Source organism: Biomphalaria glabrata, chromosome 15 (genome assembly GCF_947242115.1).
Source record: "Biomphalaria glabrata chromosome 15, xgBioGlab47.1, whole genome shotgun sequence".
In the NCBI taxonomy this organism is placed as follows: Eukaryota; Metazoa; Mollusca; class Gastropoda; family Planorbidae; genus Biomphalaria; species Biomphalaria glabrata.
The window spans coordinates 9,238,511-9,263,694 of record NC_074725.1 but is presented as its reverse complement, the minus strand read 5'-3'; the positions used below and the strand labels follow the sequence as shown (position 1 = coordinate 9,263,694).

Here is a 25,184-nt window from a genome sequence, read left to right as displayed (position 1 = left end):
TTGAAGTTAATTTGACAGTAGTCACAAGAAAAACAACAACTAGTAAGCTAGTTTCATGGTTTCGGAACATTAAGCACGAGAGTAAACAGTTATACACTTCATATTAAGTACTACTATACATTCGTGTTGAAATGATGGATGTAAATAGACAATAGCAAAATAAAAATAAATAATTCGTAAAATTAGTTCAAGAAATTGCTAACTCTTGTTTTAATTCCTCATATATATATATACATGCGGCCCGCCTAACCCCCAAATTTTATTAATGCGGCCCTCGGTTAAAAAAGCTTGCCCACCCCTGGTCTAGACTTACTAGACGAAGCGCAATCAATAGTGGCCAACATTCGGAAATTCCCGAACGCTATAGTCCTTTCAAGAAAGCAATAGTTCTTTCAAAACCGATGTTTGATCTAGACCTAGAATTCTAGATATAGATCTCTAGCCAAATTTAAATTTAAACAAGCTAGTAATTCTGATCTCAGCGATGTACATAGACTGTTAAATATCTAGAAAAATCATTAAATGTGTTTTTGAGACAAGCTCTCTAGGTTTCTAGATCCAGGCTCCATACCGGAGTGACTTGAATAGAGGTACTGTAAAATAAAAAGTGTAGAATCTCAAAAAATCAACAACACAGCAAGACATTTGCAATAAAATGAGATGATGTTTTTCTACGAAAAGATTTAAAAGTTTAATTTCCTAGACTTAACTTCAAAGCACAAAAAAAAAATAAAAAGAAAATATATATAAATGTATATATAAATGAAAAAAAATAATAAAGCGTTCATTTAATTGATTATATTACATAATATTAACCAAACGCTAAAATAAACAAAACAAAAAAAAAAGCCCCTCAACATAGCAAGACGCTTCTCAGTTTTCAGCAAAACTCACACCGACAACGCTCATTCTCTACAATTTATTTTCCGTCGTCTGCTGTTATTCATTTTTTTCGTAACGTCCTTTTCCCGCCCTTTTTTTTATGACCATATTTCTTAAGAAATCGATCAGCCGAGCAGTGCCGAGGGTGAAGTTGGAAAATTCAATTCCGAAACAAGCTTGGGGGGAAAAAATTAGCTGGAAAATATTGGACACTGATTATTTTTCCAAGGCAAATTTTAACACCGCAAGCTCAACCAATCAGATCAATGGAAGTGTAGCACGTGACATTTTGCAAATTTGTCCTGAGATAGTTTTTTTTTTTTTAAAGGGCGGAATGTTGGTTAAAGGGGCAAAGGGGCAAAGGTTAACCAAACAAGAACGGCCTCCATAGACAGCAGACGTTTGTCTATTGGAACAGTCTGGAACATTCTGGTCTTAAGGGTTGAAAAACATGTTCCTGTTTTTCTGAATATTTTGAATTAAATTCTCCCCCATCACTAGTGAACAAACGCAAGTCTCAGGAAAAGAAGTGTGGATTCTAGATAGCTGTTTTATGAACTTTCTCACCTTAATATCTGGCATATTATTTCAAAACAATCTTACACCTCCATGTGAAGATCTTGGTATTAACCTCTACTGATAACACAAGTTTGTCACGATCGACTACCCATTTGGTCCAGAAATCGGTTAAAGAGTTCTAGCTGTCTAGCGAAGCTTCAGGTCACGACCTTGTCAATTGTTGTGTAAAAGACACGCTGTCCAGACAAAAAAAAAAATAAAATAATATTTAAAGATTCCTTGTAGCTTTTAGAAAGATCATTTCACAAGGCTATAGAAGAGAGAGATAGAGATACATTTCATTTCACAAGGCTATACAAGAGAGAGATAGAGGTACATTTCATTTCACAAGGCTATACAAGAGAGAGATAGAGGTACATTTCCTTTCACAAGGCTATACATGAGAGAAATAGAGGTACATTTCATTTCACAGTTTGTTGTTGGGTACCTTTGAATTACGTCATAGTGTCAGTGAAGCTATTTTATTATTGGTTTATTAAACTTATACAGACAGCTATGATTTTTTGTTACATAGCTTCTATCAACTCACTCTGTCTATCTGTCTGGTAAAACGTTTGTACACGTTATTTCTCTCATTTCTTTCAAATTCAATCTCGGTTTAAGTTTAAATTTAGCACAATTATTTATTATACCTGACAAGACAAGAATTAATAATAAAACGAAAACAATTAATTAATTAACTAAACTATTGGTAATTAATTAATTTGTTTGGTATCTTGAACAAGGGAAAGAAATCGTATTTTTCAGATGTAGTGGTTAAGTTTGAATTAGTCCCCTTGAGGACTCGAGCCCTGAGTGAACAATTTGTTAAGCATTTAAAAAACAATCGTGTCCAAGAAAACCTTTTGGAGCTCACAACCAAGAAAACGCGTTGCGCCGGGGCGAAGAGAGGAGACCGTCAGAGCACCCCCACCCCCACAGCTGCTTGCTTGCTGGCTGGAGGGAAAACTTGTTACATCTTGTTACATATATTTTTTGAAAGGCAGAAGGCATCAAACCTCTTGGCGCCATTGCTCCGTTCCGTACCCGTTTGTGTACATCTCCCCCAGGTCTCCTTGCTGGCTGGAAATCTGCTATGTCTCAAATACTATCCTCAGTTAAAAAAAACAACTAGTAAACCAAACGCTTTAAAAAATTGAACTACGAAAGACTTTCGATAAAGACTAAACTCAACAACTAGATTAAATCATTATTGATTACTTCAATTTGGATTACAAACTATTGTCAATGTAAAAGTTCAGAAAAAAAATGGAAGGATCGTGTTTTTATTACGTGTCTCATTTTCTTTTCTCTTTTATTACATTACTTATTACATTATTAACCCTCCCCATCCTGACCCAACTGTGAGAGGCCCTCAGGTGTGTGTGGGGGGGGGGGAGAAGAGAACGACATTTATTTCGTCATGGAAAGGGGGGTGGGGAGGTAACAGTTTGAGACCCACTGATAGAACACATCATGCCACGTCTACAACAACAGCACACAATCTAGTTTACAATCTTTTCAAATTTTTTCTAATTATCTCATATTCAAATGAAAAACAAATATTCCAAGCGCCCTATCAACGATTTGAACAGAAGCACGCAACTTTCCACCGGCCCTTCCTGTGCAGCACCAGACAGCTCCTGCAGAGTTCGTGCCTGGAATTTAGGAAGCAAGCTTCTTTTTGACAACATATTTTCTCTCCCCCTCACCCATCCTACCCCTCCCCATCTCCTGTAAAGCCAATATGCTCAAAAAAAAAAGGGGGGGGGGGATGTGTCGGACTTGAAGACAAATAGAAGAGACATGGGACAAATATTTATCATTGAAGAAACTACAGGGGGTGTTCAGAAGTGACGTCTCTGCTGCTGCTAACATAAATGTTTTTTCGTCTGTGTTAATCATTGATCGATACGTGTCACATCTTTGTTTTGAGGTCTTACTTGGAGGTCTTACTTGAAAGCGAAACTAGTTTCCGTGTATAAACTTATTATTTGGAGTAAAATAAGTATTTAGATCAGACACAGACCATGGTATAGTGATCTCCGCGATTAATAACATGAATGGAAAGTAATCATTTTTTTTTAATCGTCAAAAATATTTACGATAAAGAAATGGAAAGCTGCTATTTTAAGAGGTTAAATCTTAATTAATATGCCAATGATTTTCATGGCATCAAGCCTCAAAATACTTTGATGAAATTATTTTCAATTGGGTTCAGTCTGTTGGACCTTTGGGGCACCACACATGATCTGTCCACTGCCTTTCTCCATTCCTCTTTGTCATGAGTCATTGATAGACCAGTCAATTCCTTGATGTCTTTCCATCTTTTCTTTTGTCTGCCTCTTCTTCCTTTTCCTGGTACTGTTTCCTGTCGAAAAGGGTTTGCTAGCCCCCGACGATCTCGTCTTATGCCTGTACTGTCTTAACAAGCGCTTTTTTTTTTTTACAGTGGTCAGAAATTCAGCATGGCGCTGAAAGGGATCCTCTTTCGAGTTTTCTCCTTTGTGGTGTAAACAATCTGTCCACCGCCATTCTCCATTCCTCTCTGTCGTTTGTCAGGATTAGAGTCCTTGCATTTATAGGCCCGACTATTCTGTGCTGTGTTCTTTTGTCTGCGTCTCCTACTTTTGCCAGGTACTGTTCCGTGTAGGTAGTGTCTCGGTGGGACTATAGCTTTCTGAAGGTCATCATCGAGCCCAAATGTCATTGAATTTCTTCGTTTGTGATGCGGTCTTTATTCGTGAACATAGAAACCTTAAATAATATAAAAAAAAAAATACTTTAGGCACACCAAACAAAAATGAATTACAGCGGAGCAAACACGCACCATATAACATACAACTTACCTAACGCAAAATAATTTCATAAATAAGCCGGAAGCTGAAAGAAACACAACACTACACCTTGCGTCCCTTGTCTTTGGTTCAGGCTCTTTCCCGCCTTTTTTTTAAATATCTATAGTTGTCTCCTGGCATAAGGTTGTAGATATACGAGAAGTGGGCTATATACTCATTCTAATGGAGTGTGTGTGCATCTGTGTGTCGAGTGCCTGAAGTTTTAGGAGTACTGCTACAAATGAGTGGATTCAAATGTCGGTAAATGGAAGAGAGAGAGAGAGAGAGAGAGAAAGAGAGAGAGAAAGAGAGAGAGCGAGAAAGGGAGAAAGAGTAAAAGAGGTGGGCAGAAGACAGAACCACTAGTAAAAATTGCAAGTCTAAAGCAGTAATTTTGTTTTTCTTGTATTATGTGATTTCAATGAAGTTTTCAACCACTTCAGCACTAAAATCGACAGCTGTAGTCTTATATCTGAACAATAACGTAAACGTTTATTTTGGCAATTTTGTTTTTAAAAAAGAAATGTTTTAATCATTATTTTATTTTTGTAGTAAGTAATACGCTAACAATGCTAACTTGGATTACCTGCCTGGAGCTACAGCCCAAAATATTACACCTACCCCTCCCCCCCACCCCCAATCAATACTCATATAAGAGGAATTTCAATCAACAGTGGATACGTAAATCTTGGACATGCTCCACTATAAGAGGCACGTACATATATTGGTACAAACGTATTGTTAGGCAATGTCATCAAGTCACACATTGTAAGGATGAGTGCTGCATTTTAGGAAACTACGCAGACCCACTTTTGACCTGCATATTTTTCAACTCTTGTCGCAGACAAAGCCGTTGTCCTAGGGTGGCCTATTTAAGCTTTTTGGTCTCCGCCTATACATAAATTGCCCATGATTTATATATATATATATATATATATATATATATATATATATATATATATATATATATATATATATATATATATATATATATATATATATACATACATATACACACACAAACACACACATATAGATATATATAGATAGATATTGATATATAGATAGTTATATAGATAGATACAGATATAGATATATTTGATTAAAAGTGATCTGTGTAAATTTCAGTCTTCTATTATCTTAATGGATTTATTCTATGTAAATAAACACCATGTTATATCACGTTCGCCAAGTCTCAGGTCTGTAAACACTGCGTAGAAATGACATGCCTATGAATGACATGCCTATGAGTGACATGCCTATGAATGACATGCCTATGAATGACATGCCTATGAATGACATGCCTATGAATGACATACCTATGATTGACATGCCTATGAATGATATACCTATGAATGACATACCTATGAATAACATGCCTATGAATGATATGCCTATGAATGATATGCCTATGAATGATATGCCTATGAATGACATGCCTATGAATGGCATGCCTATGAATGATATGCCTATGAATGATATGCCTATGAATGACATGCCTATGAATGATATGCCTATGAATGATATGCCTATGAATGATATGTCTATGAATGACATGTCTATGAATGACATGTCTATGAATGACATGCCTATGAATGATATGCCTATGAATGACATGCCTATGAATGACATGCATATGAATGATATGCCTATGAATGATATGCCTATGAATGATATGTCTATGAATGACATGTCTATGAATGACATGCCTATGAATGACATGCCTATGAATGATATGCCTATGAATGATATGCCTATGAATGATATGTCTATGAATGACATGCCTATGAATGATATGCCTATGAATGGCATGCCTATGAATGACATGCCTATGAATGACATGCCTATGAATGATATGCCTATGAATGACATGCCTATGAATGACATGCCTATGAATGATATGTCTATGAATGACATGTCTATGAATGACATGCCTATGAATGATATGCCTATGAATGACATGCCTATGAATGATATGCCTATGAATGACATGCCTAAAAGCCTACAAGCATCATACAAAAAATAATGTCTTGACTGTCGTCATATCATTGACAATCAATTTAAAAAAAAAAGACAAATTCTCCCTCCCCCCAAAAAAAAGGACTATGAAGTCAAGAATATAGGACATTTGATAACGATTCGTGACAGTGACCTGTGACCTGAGGTTACTCTGGGTTTTGTATCGACTCCTCGCAATTAATGTTTAGAAATGTATTCTAAATTCAGCAAAATTAACAACCACGTAACGACAAAAAGTGTTTACGTTTCGGCAGGCCGCAGAATATATTCTAGTACAATGGTTCTCAGACTGTGGTTCGCGGACTCACAGGGCTTCGCGAGACTAACGTAAGGGTCCAAAGAAAGAAACATTGTATAGAATCGGATCGGATAATTGGAATAATAATTAACCCTCTCCCCATTACAGTTTACTTTCTCTATTACATGGGATTCTATGAATTTCTGTGTCGACCTAAATCAAAGGTTTGAAGACGTTTTTCATTTGGATATTTCCGACTGGGTATTGAACAGTGGCGTAGCTAGGGTGGGGGGAAGAGGGGGAGAATTTGAAAATCCCTCCGGGCGACCACTTAAGGGGGGCCCCGAAATGAATGGGTTTTTTTTACATTAAAAATTAAGTATTACGCAAAATGTGTAGACAAACAGACTACCAATCACACATCAAATTTCCAAATACGAGGAACTTAAGTCGATGCTTTAACAAGAAGACCAAAATGTCTGTTTATAAGAATAGATTCCAACTTTTTATATACTGCATTCTAAGTCTTTGTGCAGACGTTGTTGACTGCTTTCTGGTCTTCTGGTTTGGTACAACGTGGATTCAGTGCCGTCATGAACATCATCACACATAAAAGAAACCGGCTCGAAGTGTGCGCTTGTTGAGATTTACTCTTGTGGAGATTTGCGCTTGTGGAGATTTGCTGTTGTTTACGGTTGTGGAGATTTGCGGTTGTGGAGTTTTGCGCTTGTGGAGATTTGCGGTTGTTCACGGTTGTGGAGATTTGCGGTTATGGAGATTTGCGGTTGTGGAGATTTGCGCTTGTGGAGATTTGCGGTTGTGAAGATTTGCGCTTGTGGAGATTTGCGGTTGCAATAAGCACGAAGCCGGATATAAATTCGTTCATAAAATTTCATTAACATTGACTTTTTTTTTTACACTGAAACCAAATTATAACCTCAAAACACTCGATTACATTTTTATTTTTACATTTGTAACTTATATACGATGCAGTTATGTAGTTTTTTCACTTAGGGGTCCGTGGGTAAGTTTTAACTATATAAAGATGTCACCGGATCCAAAAAATTTGAGAACTATTCTAGCAGACTGCATGTGCTTGTAGATATTCAACTGCTAGACATTATTAGCGGGACATCAACGATTGGACTTCTAGTTAGAAACACTTTCCTTTTGATTGAATGTACAAACAGATAGTCAGAAATACAAACAGCAATGCCAACTACAAAATATCAATAGTCATAAATAAATTAAGTGGTATGGTCAATGGTCAAGAGCTCTCGAAATCAAAAAGGGGAGGCGACTTCATCAATTGAATGGGGGAGAAAAAAAAAAGGAGAGTACGCTCCTCTTGACGCGTCAAAAGTTTTTTTTTTTTTTTTCCGCGACTAGGTGAATAAAAACGTGTTTATTTGTCACAGAACCCCTACAGGGTATTGGAAAAAGAGGGGGGGGGGGTGTTTCAACCGAATCAAACAGTAACCCACTCAATAAGATTATGTGAAGGCGAAAGGAGGGAGAGACTTTGAGAACAGATCAGGAGTGCCGAATGAGGAGCTATGGTGAGAAAGAAGAAAAAAAAACCCAGATGGCTTGCAGAAAAATTTGGTGTTGGAAAAAAGGGGTTTGACTCTTTCTGTATTATAATTTGAATGACATTCTGTTGTGTTGGTGTGGATGACATCCTGTCACCATGATGTACAGGACGTTTTTTCACGTTGCTGCAAATGACATCCTGTTGCGATGCTGTTAATGATATTCTGTCACGATATTGCAAATGAAGACCCGTCAAAATGATAATGATGACATTATTTCGCGATGCCTTAAATGACATTTTGTCACGATGTTGCGAATGACATCCTGTCAAGATGTCCTGATGACATATTATGATACTGTGAATGACATAATTTCAACATGTTACGAAAGACATTCTCAGATTCTGCCAACATATTCAGAATAGTTTTATAAATGTCAATATGTCATGCTGTTGTAAATAACATTATCGGAACTTGGTTGTAAATGAGAGATTCTGTTACGATGCTTTAAAGTGCAAATGACATTTCCAGAATTAATTGTTTTAAAATTTCTTTAAAGTAGAGTGTCTTTCTGCCATAGCTTGTAGATATTCAACTGCTAGACATTGCGGTTTAATCCTATAGTATTTGTGGTTCTGGGAGGAGGAGGGGGAGATGTTACTGGGAGAAGGTTTCCCTGCTGCCTTTAGGCACTCAGCGAACACAACCTAGATCCAATATATCCAGAGAGGATTCGAACTTTCTTTCATATGTAGTCAAGTGAACTATGCCACTCGGGAATACATATCAATTACAAATTTCACTTTCGAATCTTAAATGACATTTTCATAATGTTTTTACAATACCTCTATTCAAGTCACTCCTTCGTGGAGGGTGGGCAGACAGCTGATCACAAGGATGGCTCTAACGATTTTCCTAGAAATTTAAACAGTGGATCTATATGGCTAACAAAAGAATTGCCTCGTTGGCCACACGGAGAAAACTCTAGTTTGACCGTTATAATTTATAAAATAAAAATAACGTAACTTTGGCTAGAGACTTAATCTAGGTCTAGATCCTGCATCGGTTTTGAAAGGACTGTCGCGTTCTTGAAATGATTATCGGAAATGTAAGGCTTTATTGATTTAAATTAATGTTCAGGAAATTTTTTTTTTGATTTTCTTCCTAGTCTAGATCTACATGCTTATCATTGGAGTATTAAATAATAATTAGGCTTGTCTTCGAGTCCGAAGATTAGTGAGGAGTGCAGTATTTCCCGTGGCTGCGCAGTCCCAGCTGTGACCTACATATTTTGCCACATCCAGGGCAAGCATAACCATTGTCAAGAGGCGGTCGATTTAGATTTTCTTTTTGCCGTCTGCGTTTGTCCTCAGCAGCAGATTTTCTTTTGGTCTCTAATGTATACCCCGCGGGCTTTGTGAGTGACCACCAGCTGTCTCGCTATGAATCCGCCAGCAACCAGGTGCTCTCTTCTATGTCAGTTCAAGCAGGATAGTTCAGCAATATACAAAGTTGTTTTTTGTCCAGCCCTTTCCTGCAGGACAACAGCTCAGAGTATAGGCGCAGTTTAGACCACTTCTACTTCGAGGCTCTGTGTGGTCGCTTAGCTCCAGGTCCTTAGAGATTATAGCGTGTTCCCAAGGTGAAAGGGTTCAATTCAATGCTGTTTTTGTTTTTGTCTGAGGAGATTTGGTAATTATCAAGTGTTCAGACAAGTGATTTCGTTAATGAGGAAGATCGAACTGCTCCGTTGGTATTTTTTCTCTACTTCTCTGGCTATCTCTCAGTCTCTCTCTCTCTCTCTCTTTCTTTCTTACCATTCTGTCCCTTTTGCTCTCCTTTCCTCTCGTTCTTTTTTCTTTCTACCTATCTATCTATCTATCTATCTATCTATCTATCTATCTATCTATCTATCTATCTATCTATCTATCTATCTACCTATCTATCTATCTATCTATCTATCTATCTATCTATCTACCAATCTATCTATCTATCTATCTACCTACCTACCAATCTATCTATCTATCTACCAATCTATCTATCTGTCTATCTATCTATCTATCTATCTATCTTTCTATCTATCTATCTATCTATCTATCTATCTATCTATCTATCTACCTACCTACCTACCTACCTACCAATCTATCTATCTATCTACCAATCTACCAATCTATCTATCTATCTATCTATCTATCTATCTTTCTATCTATCTATCTATCTATCTACCAATCTATCTACCTACCAATCTATCTATCTGTCTATCTATCTATCTATCTATCTATCTATCTATCTATCTATCTATGTCTCTCTCTATATATATACATATATATATCTTTGTCTCTCTTTCTCTCTCTCTCTTTCTATGTCTCTCTCTCTCTATGTCTCTCTCTCTCTTTCTCTCTATCTCTCTCTTTCTATGTCTCTCTCTATATCTCTATGCCTCTCTCTCTCTATTTGTCTCTCTCTCTCTCTCTATATATATATATATATATGTCTCTCTCTCTCTCTCTCTTTCTATCTCTCTCTTTCTATGTCTCTCTCTCTATCTATCTCTCTATGTCTCTCTCTTTCTCATTATGTCTCTCTCTATATCTCTCTCTAGCGTACAGGTCTTCTTTCTCTCAATCCTTACATTATAATAAATTTTCGTATTGATGAGCCCTTCGATTCCCAATACTTGGTGGCGCTGCTCGATATTATGTCCCCTTAATGGGATGTGTTATTTCCCCTTGCCATTCTTCCTCCTTTAGTTCCCCCCCCCCTCCCCGTTCTTTTTTCTCCTGCTTCAGGAACTCGTGTGAAGATTTTCTAGCAGGTTATTTGTGTCTTCTCATTACCTCCCCTGTATCCACTGGATTCTTCTTTGGCCTTTTTACACGGAGGTAAGTGATTCAAAGGAAGAGATATATGTATTTATAGTATTAGTGACGTAGAATACTTGCTATCGATTGCTATTCAAATTCAGAAAACCAGATTAAGACACTTATTCTAGTTCTTTAAAATTTTATAATTATAAAAACATAACGGCTAGGGACACAGGGCTAAATAATTATAATATGTGAGTGTAAAAGTAATGTCATATTACATATATGCAAAATAATGAACATACTGTAATAGGCCCTATTACAAATTAAACCAAATTCAAGTATTGTGAAAAACTTTGTTTACTAACTTAAAGACTTCTTCCCCCCCCCCCATCCCAGTGTTATACCCTAAAACCCCGTTATGATCTATTAAACAAAAGTTTCATATATATATATAGAGAGAGAGAGAGCTAAATATTCAAAATAGCGCAACCACGTGCATGAAAAGCAAAAAAAGTTCTTAATCATAATTTATTCTGAAATTGATTAGGATAACACATAGCCGATAGATAGTACCAAACTCATGTATCTGCGTTAGATGTTGCAAAATATCTAGGTCACATGTGAATTACTGCACTGATGCTTATTTTTAAGAATCGAAGACAAGGCCCGAAAACGTTTTATCAGCAAGTGCTAAATCCAGGCGTTCTATTTAACCAGATAGATTGCCCGGCGTTAGTCTCCATTTCCTACTTTGCCTAGGCATTATATAGAATGAATATGCATTTTTAGAAAGTTTAGGCATTTATAGAATGAGAAGATCTACTTTAGGCACAGTAGAAAATGTCTACAGATATGTGTAAATATAATATATAGATAAATGAGAGAAGAGCGATAAGTGTAGAGCGTATTAACTTCAGAGAAAATACATTTGTAGGCCTCATGAATTAATCATTTATACTATGAGCTATTTGAATTTTTAAAGAATCAATTAATTCTTTAAATTCAATGAATCGCATTTAAAATTTTAATCGGGCAGATCATGAAAGGAAAGGTCTGTTTTCTTAAGCAAGCACAACTAAAGTCAGGACCCATTAGAGCTGGGTGGACTCTAGGGCACGAAATTCAAAATCCCTGTCTTCACCAAGATTCGAACCCAGGGCCCTAGGTTAGGAAGCCAAGAGCTAAACCACTCAGGTACCCCCCCCCCCCAATACATATTAGATAATATAATTTGTTCTGTTTCTTCTAGTCTACAATGGAGAACTAAAAAGATGCTAAAATATTTTGCATACTTTGGTGGTAAAGCTGCCTACAGTCAACAGCAATTGAGACTCAAAGAGTCATTCAGACTATTGATGTTGGCTTATCCATTTCATACCGTAATTTCTGTTAGTTTCTTTTAGAATGCAAATATGAGAATCATGATACTAATTTCCCAGTCAGCTGTGTAAGTTCATATAATGAGCCGGTAATAGAGACATTATGTTGATAAAGCAAAGAATAAAAGTCTGGTGTACCACCTGTTTAATCTGTAAGCGTCTCATTAGCAGTTCCCAACACGTCCTCAATATTTGCTTCTTGTTAATTATCTTCTGTGTAGAACAAACGTCGTGAGGCCCATTTAGGATGACTAGACACTGTTAGCCCAATGGCGGGGGGAGGGGGACAATATAGAGGAACAGCCTTACAAAGGAGGAATAGAACTGCAACGAATATAATGAAAAATATTACAAGGTTGTAAAGCTATAATATGACTGATTGCATGGTCTTATGGTATGATCGCTGGACCTTCGTTCGGTCGATTCGATGGTCCAGGGCTCAAACCCTGCCCGCTGCCATCCCCCGTCGTTCTGCTGGAGGTTTGGAAGTAGATTATCTTCAACTTTGAAGGAACATTCGAAAGATGTAAAATATGTTAAAAACATTTCCAAGAAATAAATCCTGTTGAAAAACAAAACAACAACAACAAACTTTCCACTAGGCATTTATTATTCTTTTTATTTGTATCTGGGTGGGACTTGAAGTCGATGAGATCAACCTGACAGCTAATGGTGGCTTAGTGTGGGGATGGGGGGGGGGGCATTGAAGATATTCATCTGTTCGCGGTGAGGAGGGGGGGGGGTTGATGGAAAACACTAACAAAATGTATCCCTCCTTCCTCCCCTCCCCCTATTTAAAATGACATTTTGTTCTTTCTTATGACTCTTGAAAATATTGCACTCATCCTCAAACTTCGGATTCGAAGACACTGACCTTATTAGGACTTTCTTCACCTGCTGTAGACCTGTTTCACAAACTGTTGGACTTTAATAGAGGCCCAAAACTGGACAAATGCATCAATATGTACTAGTACCTGATCTAATGTCTTATGATGTGTAATGTCTCAACACATACAAATATCAGAGGTACATGCATGTAACGGAACTGAAGAATGAAGTGTTTTGTTTCTAGTGAAGACTTTCATACATGGCGGACAAACTATAAATGGCGAGCTTATTACCTACTGGGTGTACACACTTATGGGAAGTGTTGTCAAGCTAGGTGCTTCTATTAAAGTATATGATACATTCTGTGCACGTCTTAGCGCCTAAGCTCTTTGTTACACAGACTTGTTTCAACATGCAAGAAACATTACACTTTCAGTCTAGAACTTAAAACTTACAGGAAATTAACTAGCGGTTATAAAGAAGCCTTGATAAGAAAAACCGCGCGCTGAGATTTTACTAAAACTGCAGCTCAGAGATGTTAGAGGGCAGGTTTCGAACTCTGATTTGATGGGAAACAGTGGCAGAACTGTCCCAGCATTCCCAACAAAATTATTTGTACATGTCAGCAACAGGCTAGATGTTGTTTTTTTTTTGTTGAGCTTCAAATGACCTGGAATGTGTGGAAGTAGAATGAAATGTTCTCCGTTAAAGACTAAGACTAAGATTGCTTTATTGATTACAAGGACTCTTTTCTCATATAAAGACAACACAACAGAAAAATACACATAAATACAACAGACAACATAAAGAGTTCATTCAGCGACTACACAGTACACACAGGTATCTTGGTGCATTTCATTTAAAGTCCTTAGTCATTTGGTGTAGGGCTCAGAGAACAACTGCGCAATGGTTTCCAGATTGAAGTATTTGTAAAATATTTTAAATGTTTCGGATGTTCCTTAAGATTCTCAAAATATATAGCACATATTAGCACACGGCGGGGGATGAGGCGCGATGGCTAAGCGGTAAAGTACTTGCCTTCCGAACAGGGGGTCCCGGGTTCGAATCCTGGAGAAATTTTTGTTTTTTAATTTCGTGATCTTTGGGCGACTCTAAGTTTACCCAGCTCTAATTGGTACCTGACATTAGTTGGGCAAAGTAAAGGCGGTTGGTCGTTGTGCTTGTCACATAGCACCCTTGTTGACCTTTACATCATCTGCCCTATAGACCACAAGGTCTGAAAGGGGAACTTTATTTTCTTTTACATGACAGGGATCACCATCAAACGTCAGTCCATACCACACGACCAGGCCGACATCCTGGACTGAACGCTCTTCATATCGTATTTTTTTCTAAGATTGTGTTCTGGGCCCAATATTTTGTTCGGCCCTCTTGATAAAGTTATGCATCTTTGAAGTACATGGTCCGCATTTTCCTGGATATACTCCACAATGTCTACCCATTTCCAATTTAAATAAATAAAATAAATGTGATACCAAATATTCATTCAAGACAACAGAAACCATATTTATTACAATGAAATCAATGAAGCGGTACATTCCATTTGAAAGCGGAATGTCTTACTCTCGAAACCCTAATAGTGAATTTCCCATTAAAATGCCTTTTATATGACGCCATTGATACGCGTAAACTCTAACACAAGTATTTGTCCAATTAACAAAATGAGAAAATATACAAGATGCTCAGGTGTGACTTTTTAAATAACTTAAAAAAAAAAGCATAACGTTGGAAATTCTTCCCTCTAGTCGGTCCAAGCCTGCCAGTGGCCTAACACAAAACTATCAGCCAAGCTGCTGGAATTAGGACAAGGAAAAAAAAAAGCAATACACGTTTTCACTTCCTTGTTTACAAATGGTAAAGATTTTTCTCTTAAGATAATTGTTCCCAAAATGTTTACCTTGAAAAGTTTAAAGTTTTGAAAATATTATGTGTTTGTCTATTAGTTATTTCTTTAACTGCTAAGTAGCATATGTCAGAGATTTTGTTCAAGATCTTGTAAAATGTGTTATTTTGCAAACTACAGTTGAAAAAGCAATGCATCATTGCTTAAAGCATTTTTTTCATCTGTATGCGTTCACTAGTGACAAACCACGGTTGTATGAGAATAATATTGTAAAGTTTGGCATTTAATGTTCAAGATGTGGTCATTAGACAAGGACTGTGGTCATTAGTCAAGGACTGGATCATTAGTCAAGGACTGTGGTCATTAGTCAAGGACTGTGGTCATTAGTCAAGGACTTTGGTCAGTAGTTAAGGACTGTGGTCATTAGTCAAGGACTGTGGTCATTAGTCAAGGACTATGGTCATTAGTCAAGGACTGTAGTCATTAGTCAAGGACTTTGGTCATTAGTTAAGGACTGTGGTCATTAGTCAAGGACTGTGGTCATTAGTCAAGGACTATGGTCATTAGTCAAAAACTGTTGTTATTAGTCAAGGACTGTGGTCATTAGTCAAGGACTATGGTCATTCGTCAAGGACTGTGGTCATTAGTCAAGGACTATGGTCATTCGTCAAGGACTGTGGTCATTAGTGAAGGACTGTCGCTATTCGTCTAACCTGTAGCCATTAGTTAATTCTGTAGTCATTCTTTAAAGATCTGCTCGTGGGTTATGGTCTATTGTAAAATTACTTTTTACTTTTTAATGGTCTGTTTCTCTGTCTGTCCAATGCAAGAAGCCAGCCTCGTGTCGTTGGAGTTCAATTCAATGGATCAATGTGATAAAAGCAAAAGCGAATGGAAATTTGATTCAACAGATCTGAGAGATGCAGATTATTATTTATGATATTTATTACAATACTTCGCATATCAATACATCTGTAGAACAGATGCACCAACAAGCTTGTTGTTTATGGATGTGACTACATGTATCAAAATTATTGCAATTACTATCTAGCATAAAAATTTTTTACACAAAAAGCTTATATTCAATATTCAGCCATAGTTTATATTCAGTATTCAGCTATAATTTAAACTCAGTATTCAGCCATAGTTTAAAGAAAAAGTTGGAATAAACATTTTTTTTTAAATATGTCTCTACTCCTTGATTTATTTTCTTTTGTCTTTAGTTAATTATGTAATATCAACATATCATTACATCATTTGATGTCAGGACCAATCCTTGCAAGGTAAACCTTTAATCTTCACAAAGTTCAAAGTTGAAATCAAGGGCTAAGTATCTATTCCGTTTGAACACGGGACACAACTAGTATATCTAGTTAGGAGATGCTTGTTTTTCTTTGTCTGGTCAGTATCTAATATTTGTCTAATAATGACAGGAGTGAGGGAGAACAAAATAAAGAGAGATCGAGAGAAAGAGAGAGAAAAAGAGAGACAGAGTAATAGATACACACACATGCATGAACTATCCTAACCCACCGCTACACTCATTGTTTTGTTCCCAGGCCTATATATTGTTAGGTTTGTAATGGGCACCTACCTTTGTATCCTTACTAACAAAAAATAAGAAATAAAAAGGTCCACAACAAGGCGCTTCTCAATACATTCCTTTCGCCAGCCACTTCTAGTATATATTACGTTGAATTGCACTGGCCCGTAAATTTAAGTATCAATTCTTTCACCTCCCCCAACTCTCCGCCTCAACAAATAGTCCCATTTACTCTATTTAACTATTGTTCTGCTTCTCAGTTCTTATTCGAAATATTTGACAGGCTCTAGGATATTTTTTGGCCTGGGCACTTTTTTTTTCTTTTTATATACTGCAAATAAAAAAAAATATTAAAGTTCCCCTTTCAGGCCTTGCGATCTATGGGACAGATGATGTTAAGGTCATCTTACTTTGGCCAACGGTTAACGAGTAGGGTGTCATGTGCTGCATAAGGACCAACCGCCTTTACTTTCCCAAAACTAAAGGTATCCTGTAAGAGCTTGTGGACGTAAAATAATATAATAAATACTTTGGCCCCACCTTTTTTTTTTTTGCACTTTCAATTAAACTGCCCCCGTTTCAACAACTCCTCCCCCTCCCTATTAGGCCAATGTACTCTAGTATATGGTACGTTACATTGGAATTGCCCGCTTTAAAACGCCCTCCCAAACAAACTCAGGCAACTCAGGTGTGGCCTGTGAATTTTATATCCCTTTTCTCAAGCCCCCACCCTTAAAATTTGAGTATCTGTTAAGTCTAATTGGGACAACACGCTTTATAATGATATCCCATCCAAACATGTACTTCTGCCCGTGAATGAGAGAGAGAGAGAGAGATAGGGGAGAGAAGATGGAAGAGAGAGTTAATGAAGATACTAAGTTCCCAAGCAATGCGACGTTTCGTCATTTGGCCGACTTCCTGGTGACATCTTTTAAAATAGCACGTGAACATAAATTTGATTTACTATGTATTACTTTATTTCTAGGAGGCGCGGTGGCTGAGTGGTAAAGCGCTTGGATTCCGAACCGAGGTCCGGGGTTTGAATCCTGGTGAAGACTGGGATTTTTAATTTCGGGATTTTAGGGCGCCTCCGAGTCCACCCAGATCTAATGGGTACCTGACATTAGTTGGGGAAAAGTATATGAGGTTGGTCGTTGTGCTGGCTACATGACACCCTCGTTAACCGTGGGCCACATAACCAGATGACCTTTTATATCATCTGCCCCTATAACACAAGGTCTGAAAGGGGAACTACTTTACTTTATTACTAAGTAGTGTATATTCACATACAATTGGATTGGAAAATCTAAGTCTTTCATTTCATTCCAATTTTTGGCCAAAATAAAATAATTGAAATATGTCTTTGTAAACAAGTGAACGTATAATTGAGAGGTATCTGGCAAGTTCTATAACACCAGTTTTTATGTACACGAGGAAAAGAAAAGGTGAGAGGGGGGGGGACAGAACATTATTTATTTTAGGGAGCGGGAGAACATGCTGTGGGCAGTTTCAATTCCCGCCAGGCCATCACTTGCTCTTTTGATGCCCAGGAAGAATAACTCCAAACTCTTGCCCTCCCCCTCACCCCATTGCGTTCTAGAACACTGACGTCACGTATCTCTGAAGGCTGCTTCTGAACCGCTTTGCCTTTTGACACGATGACGTCACATCCGTTTAATGTCCATATGCGGGCAGACGTGTCTTTCAAAAGTAAGCAGACAGGGCTTATTCGCGTCTAATTGTAGCTGAAGTTTAGACAGTTTGTTATATTTGAAAACAGCATAGGGTTTTATTAAAGTCTATAGTTTCAACAGGCTCTCAGTTCAAGTCCCACATATTGTATAGTATTTGTTAATATTTACGGTATGCTTGAATATGTATTATATGTTTGAATGTGTATTATGAATTTCAATATGTATTGTATGTTTGAATGTGTATTATGAGTTTGAATATGTATTGTATGTTTGAATGTGTGTAATGGGTTTGAATATGTATTGTATGTTTGAATGTGTATTATGAGTTTGAATATGTATTGTATGTTTGAATGTGTATAATGGGTTTGACTGCCAGGTCGTGTCGTATGCGCTCTGGGCTGCTGTTAAGTAGTCTCGAATGTCCTGTCGTTTAAAACATGTCCGCTGCCATCCCCCATCTTCCTGCGGGAGGTTTGGGCTTGGATATAATTATCTTCAGAATCTGTAGGAACATCCGAAACATGTAAAATATTTTACTAAAAAAATAAAAGATGTGTACTTTGTGTTTGAATGTGTATTAACCGTTTGAATGTGTAAAATGAGTTTAAATGTGAATTATGTATTTGAATGTGTATAACGAGTTTAAATGTGTATTATGTGTCTGAATGTGTATTTTACATTTGAATATGTATTACATGTTTCAATGTGTGTTATGAGTTTAAATGTGTATTACGTGTCTGAATGTGTATTGTACATTTGAATATGTATTACAGGTTTTAATGTGTGTTATGAGTTTAAATGTGTATTACGTGTCTGAATGTGTATTGTACATTTGAATATGTATTACATGTTTCAATGTGTGTTATGAGTTTGAATGTGTATTGTACATTTAATGCGTACTGTTTTAGAACATTGGAGACATATAGCTTTGTACTTCCACCAATCAAAGACGTTCAGAGACAGGTCTAAGTCATATCGAAGACACCGACGAGATTATGCAAATTTTTTCACGATTGATCTCATACCTGGCATTTTCTCGCTGATTGATTTTATTGCAAGTCTCTCTGTTACTCTCAAATTCTCTTTCTTTCCTCTCTCTCTCTCTATCTCTCTGTCTCTCCCTGTCTCCCCCTGTGTCTCTTCCAGTCCCGTGGGCTCCTTTGATGAATTGATTTCCCCCATCAAGTGTAAGACGGGCTATAGCCGCTAATGTAACACGATTGAAGGGCGCTATCATTGATGGGGCGTCCTCAAGCTTGTCTCCCTTCTAGTGGTTGTAACAGCGTGTTGATATTTTATTGCTCCTATCAATGACCAGTTTAAGAACTCACATTTGTTTTAGTACTTCAATACAAGTAGCAGTCACTTCTCTGGAATAGAATTACATAATTACAAAAACACAATATAGATATTGGTTAATTTCGATCAATAGTCCAGTATTAATAGTCCAGTACTGTATAAATTTAACAAAGGTTATATAAACTTTTATCTATCTGTCTGATAGACTGTACACGTTATTTGTACAACACCCTTTCTAGAATCAAGTCGTAACTTTGTACAACTATTGGCATTGACCAGTGTTTCCCAAAATGTGTTCAGCGATACCCGCGTAGGCCTGAATAGGTTTTCCACGAACTAGTGGAATAATAAAATAGTAGGCCACTACGTGAACCAACCTTTCTAGAAACAATAAGCAAAGTGTTCCGTTAAATACTCAGAATGTGAGAAGGGTTCCGTTAAGCGAAAAAGTTTGGGAAACACTTGCTTAGACAATAGACATCATTAAAAAAAATTACAAAGTAGTCAGTCTATTACTGGTAGCCTAATTTTTTTATTTTTTTTTTATACCAGTAAGAAAACTTAATCATTCAGGATTCACAGACATGGCTAATTAATTGTACACATTATTTTTCCCACACCCATTCTCGGATCAAGTTGAAACTTTAAACAATTATTTATTTCACCAAACAAAACATGAAGCAAATAAAATATTAACCAACAAGTCAACACAATGCCGTTAAGAGCGTTATCTTCCAAAGGGTTTACATTCTATGTCCACTACATTTCTATTTGATTAGATCCTTACAATGGAGATAGAGACAATAAGTAGAGTATATGAGAGCTCTGCTTCACAGACTGATAGGGACCTAAACAACAAGAAAAAAACACACACAAAAGTCTAATTTTAAAAGACATTTCTTTCTAAACAAAACCTATTGAGCGATTCTTTTTCTCTTTATAACTAGTGGATTTTAGATTTTTAAAAAATGTAACATTCGCCCCCCCCCCCCCATCCTGAAATGAATTCTGGTTAAGCAAACGTGTAGTTCTACTATACTTTATACTATTCCACCGATAGGCCTTTAGATCTAGACTTAGCAGACGATGCGTACAATGCTTGTTCGTTCTCTAGCCAAATTTTAATGCATTTATTTTGATAATTTGAAATGCTCTAACTGGAGTTTTCCTCATTATAGCCAACGAGCTATTTATACTTTTTTTCAACGATATACATGAGCTGTCAAATTTCTAGGTAAATCGTTAGAGCAGTTTTCGAGATCTGTGTCCACCACCAAGGTTTTTTAGCCCACCCACCCAGAATATTTTAGTCTTCACGTACATACTTGATAATCAGAGATATTGTAAAAAAGATGTAGGCCTAATTTTCTAGTATATAAAAAAATACTACGTCAAACGCGTATATTTCTACGAATTAAAAATAATTTTCTTTGTAAGTTTGATACATTTTAAAAGAACCTACTTTGATACACTTTTCTAATTCATTTCTTTAAATCATTATCCTCTCGTCTTCTGCTTAATGCACTATTGCCTGACCACTGTCTTTCACGTCGTTCCCAAAAGATAGTTAGTCTTAACATGGAAAGTAATCTGTTGCACCCTCTCTCTCTCTCTCTCTCTCAGTTCCTGAATGGACAGGTATTAAGAAGACTCGGTCTCGCCCATAAAGACGTCATAAATAAGACGTCCATTAACGTCAAAGTCATCAACGGGACTTGATTGAGTTTTCTATCGTTCGAAGGTTTTCAAGGTACTTTGAGACGAAGGTTCTCACGTTGACTGACTTGTTAACAACATTTGATTCCATTAGAAAACGCAAAAAGCCTTAATACTCTATACGATTAGAACACCAACATATGTTTTCTCTAAAAACATTTGAATTGGCCTAGACATTAATGGAACAATTTCTAAAAGACGAAACCATCTTCAAGGGTAAAATGTGTCAAGCTGAGATAATACAAAGTTGAAAACATTTACAGTCATGTATTTAGTTATGTGTTAAATTATGTATTGAGTCACGTGTTAAGCCAAGTCTAAGGTCTTATGTTAAGTCATGCATTAAGTCATGCATAAGGTCCTCATGTGCTAAGTCATGTGTTAAGTCATATTTTTAAGTCATGTATTTTGTCATGTGTTATGTCCTGTATATCTTCATGTCTTAATTGATGTATAAAGTTCTGTTTCAAGTCATTTATCAAGTCATATATTTATTCATGTATAAAGTTATGTGTCAAGTCATATATCAAGTCATGTAAATAAAGTATTGCTTATCTACGTCCAAGAAATGGTTTAGTTTGCTTTTGCTCTGTTCCTGTTGGCTTAAAGCCATCTATCAAGCTTTGCTTTCAATCTATAACGAAACTGATTGTTAAAGCACATATTCTTTTCCCATTCTTTTTCTTTAATACGCTAGTTCCTTCAACAAAACTGTCTTATGTCCAGGGTATATCTTATAGAGAACATCCTTGATATCTTAGAAGCCACATGTCCTTGACCTTATGAAGATCTTACTGAGTTTTGTCTTCTGGTAGATATAATTTGAGCTTCTCAAGACTTCATTCACATGGAGCTTAGTGAGGAGGATCTAGTTCACATTCGAAATCTTCTTAAGGCCCCTAATACATGTAATACATTTTAAAAATCTTTTCAAGATTTATTCATGGACTTAAAATTTAAAGCTCCCTCCACTTCGTGAAAATAGGAAAAGAAGAAGATTGAGAAAAATATGGAGAAAGGGATGGAAAATATGGGTTAATGTTTAAATATTTCATCATGCCTCACAGGTAACCACAGATCATCAGTTATATCTCTCCTCGACGTATACTCTTTAGAAACAATTGCTATAGCGTCATAGATAAGTGGATATTAATGGTCTAACATTTCTTTTTTTTTAAGGGGCGCTGTGGCCGACTGGTAAAGAGCTCTGCTTTCATACCCAGAGGTCATGAGTTTGAATTTCAGTGACTATTGTGAAGTTAAGGCAACTGGTTGTTGTGCTGCCACACCTTCGTTAACCATCAGCCATAGAAATAGAGCATCATCATCATCATCATCATCACCCATTTCTATTTGAGTGAGGGCTTGAGAGGCTCAAATGCTCTCTTGCAAATGCCCTGGACAGAGGCCTGCTGTTTTGCGTATTGCATACATGTCACCGTACAGGTCGAGAATTCGTGCTTTCCCAAACCTGTCGAGATTGAATAGATCATCAGCCTCTACGGGGTCCGCAAGTTCTGACAAGCGAAATTTATTGTTCTCAATTTTATTTCTTGGTTAAGCTATACCGCATCTTCTTCTTCTTCTAGCCAGCTTTATTGCTGCTGGGCAGTCAGCTCTTTCGCAGACTGTGCCAAGGAAAAAAAATGTGCTGTTTTCTTCAGTTGTTCAGCACTGCCGTACAGGGTGTTGGTTATGTTGGGCTGTAGTGGAAGTAGGGTCTGCCTAAGGTGGATTAGGAAGGGGCATTCAAGGAGGATATGGTTTACGGTTTCATAAGGGTGGGCGCAGTGTCTGCAAAGGGGGAGTTGTGTGGAGTTTAATTTGTTCAGATGGTAATTTAATAGAGGTGTGTGTCCTGTTCTTAGTTGGAAAATTGTAGATTGTTCTTTGCGGGGGAGGAAGTTAATACTGTCCAGTTTGTTAGGCATAGTCATTTCTTTCTACATGGCTCTGCCTGTGTTTCCTGATGCCCATTGGTCTAGCCACTCCTCTTTGTGATTGCTGACTAACATTGACCTTAGGGTGAGGTAGTTAACAGGTCTATCTGGTTGTTCCATAGATGAACCTGCCTTTGATAGCTTATCTGCCTTTTCATTTCCCATGATGCCAATGTGTCCAGGGATCCACTGAAGTGTGATATTGATATTTAATTTTGATATCATCTGATGGAGTATCACAATGAGTGTTGTCAACTCTCTTGGGCTGTTTGAGGTGTTGCTGTTAAGTACCATACCGCTTCAGTGTCATTCATTAGCATGTCATCTATTCAGTGGCATTCATTAGCATGCCATCTATTCAGTGGCATTCATTAGCATGTCATCTATTCAGTGGCATTCATTAGCATGTCATCTATTCAGTGGCATTCATTAGCATGTCATCTATTCAGTGGCATTCATTAGCATGCCATCTATTCAGTGGCATTCATTAGCATGTCATCTATTCAGTGGCATTCATTAGCATGTCATCTATTCAGTGGCATTCATTAGCATGTCATCTATTCAGTGGCATTCATTAGCATGTCATCTATTCAGTGGCATTCATTAGCATGTCATCTATTCAGTGGCATTCATTAGCATGTCATCTATTCAGTGACATTCATTAGCATGTCATCTATTCAGTGGCATTCATTAGCATGTCATCTATTCAGTGGCATTCATTAGCATGTCATCTATTCAGTGGCATTCATTAGCATGTCATCTATTCAGTGGCATCTGTCCCTCACGATCATATGATTTTAAACAGGTATATTTGTATAATGTTCAATTTTCTATTTATAAGCAATTTAAAACCAAAAAAAAAAAACTAATTTTATGGTATCACAACAACAAATGTAAAGGTTTTGTTAAGAAATTGTTCATAGTTCTTGCTTTCATTTGCTTATCCTGCCCTAGACGCATGAGGGTCCGCACACGGCCCGCATGGGCTTGCATATCACATGAAATGCCTGATCTACGAAGTTTTGATGGTCCAACAGTTCAAAGACACGACCACACACACACACACCAAATTGTAATTTAATTTTTTTTCTTTTAAATAAGAAGTTTTAGTACTCCACGGTAATAGAAAAATATGTTTTTAGCCCCAAATTTATAATCAAAATTATGTATTTTAATATTGGTCATGACTTTTTGTATCATCCACTATCTGTTTTATCAACAATGTATATCATCGACAATCTGTTTGATCAATAATTTGTATAATCGGCAATTTGTATAATATTGACAATCTGTATAATATTCAACAATCTGCATAATATTCAACAATCTGCATAATATTCAACAATCTGCATAATATTTAACAATCTGTATAATCGTTAAAATGTAAAATATCAATTTGTTTCATTGATAATATGTATCATCGATTTTATCAGAAGGGTCTGCATTATATTAAATTTTATCAGGAGCTATCTCTAACTTTTCAATTTTTATCAGCGGATATCTCTATCATTTCAATTTTTATCAGCGGATATATCTATCATTTCAATTTTTATCAGCGGATATATCTATCATTTCAATTTTTATCAGCAGCTATCTCTAACATTTCAATTTTTATCAGCAGATATATGAATCCTTTCAATTTTTATCATAAGCTCTCTTTATCATTTCAATTTTTATCAGCAGCTCTCTCTATCATTTTAATTTTTATCAGCAGCTCTCTCTATCATTTTAATTTTTATCAGCAGATATATGAATCCTTTCAATTTTTATCAGCAGCTCTCTCTATCATTTTAATTTTTATCAGCAGCTCTCTCTATCATTTTAATTTTTATTAATGGCTTTCTATATCATTTTAATTTTTATCAACAGCTATCTCTATCATTTTAATTTTTATCAACAGCTATCTCTATCATTTTAATTTTTATCAACAGCTATCTCTATCATTTTAATTTTTATCAACAGCTATCTCTATCATTTTAATTTTTATCAACGGCTTTCTATATCTCAATGTCTTTCCTGTGATTTAATATATCTAGACAATTTCTCGC

At 36.6% G+C, this 25,184-nt stretch overlaps 2 protein-coding genes across 3 annotated transcripts in view; both read left to right on the top strand.

Moving 5' to 3' along the window:
• LOC106057725 (acetylcholinesterase-like) overlaps window positions 1-25,184 on the top strand; it is a 127,115-nt gene that overhangs the window by 8,637 nt on the left and 93,294 nt on the right. The window lies entirely within an intron of this gene.
• LOC129923170 (translation initiation factor IF-2-like) lies at window positions 5,503-6,303 on the top strand. Its single transcript, XM_056013053.1, has one exon. It carries the CDS (start codon window positions 5,503-5,505, stop codon window positions 6,301-6,303), a length of 801 nt encoding a protein of 266 aa, XP_055869028.1.

Bases quoted from the DNA above. Each gene is read 5' to 3' on its own strand.
- LOC129923170 (XM_056013053.1), top strand. From the start codon at position 5,503: ATGCCTATGAATGACATGCCTATGAGTGACATGCCTATGAATGACATG.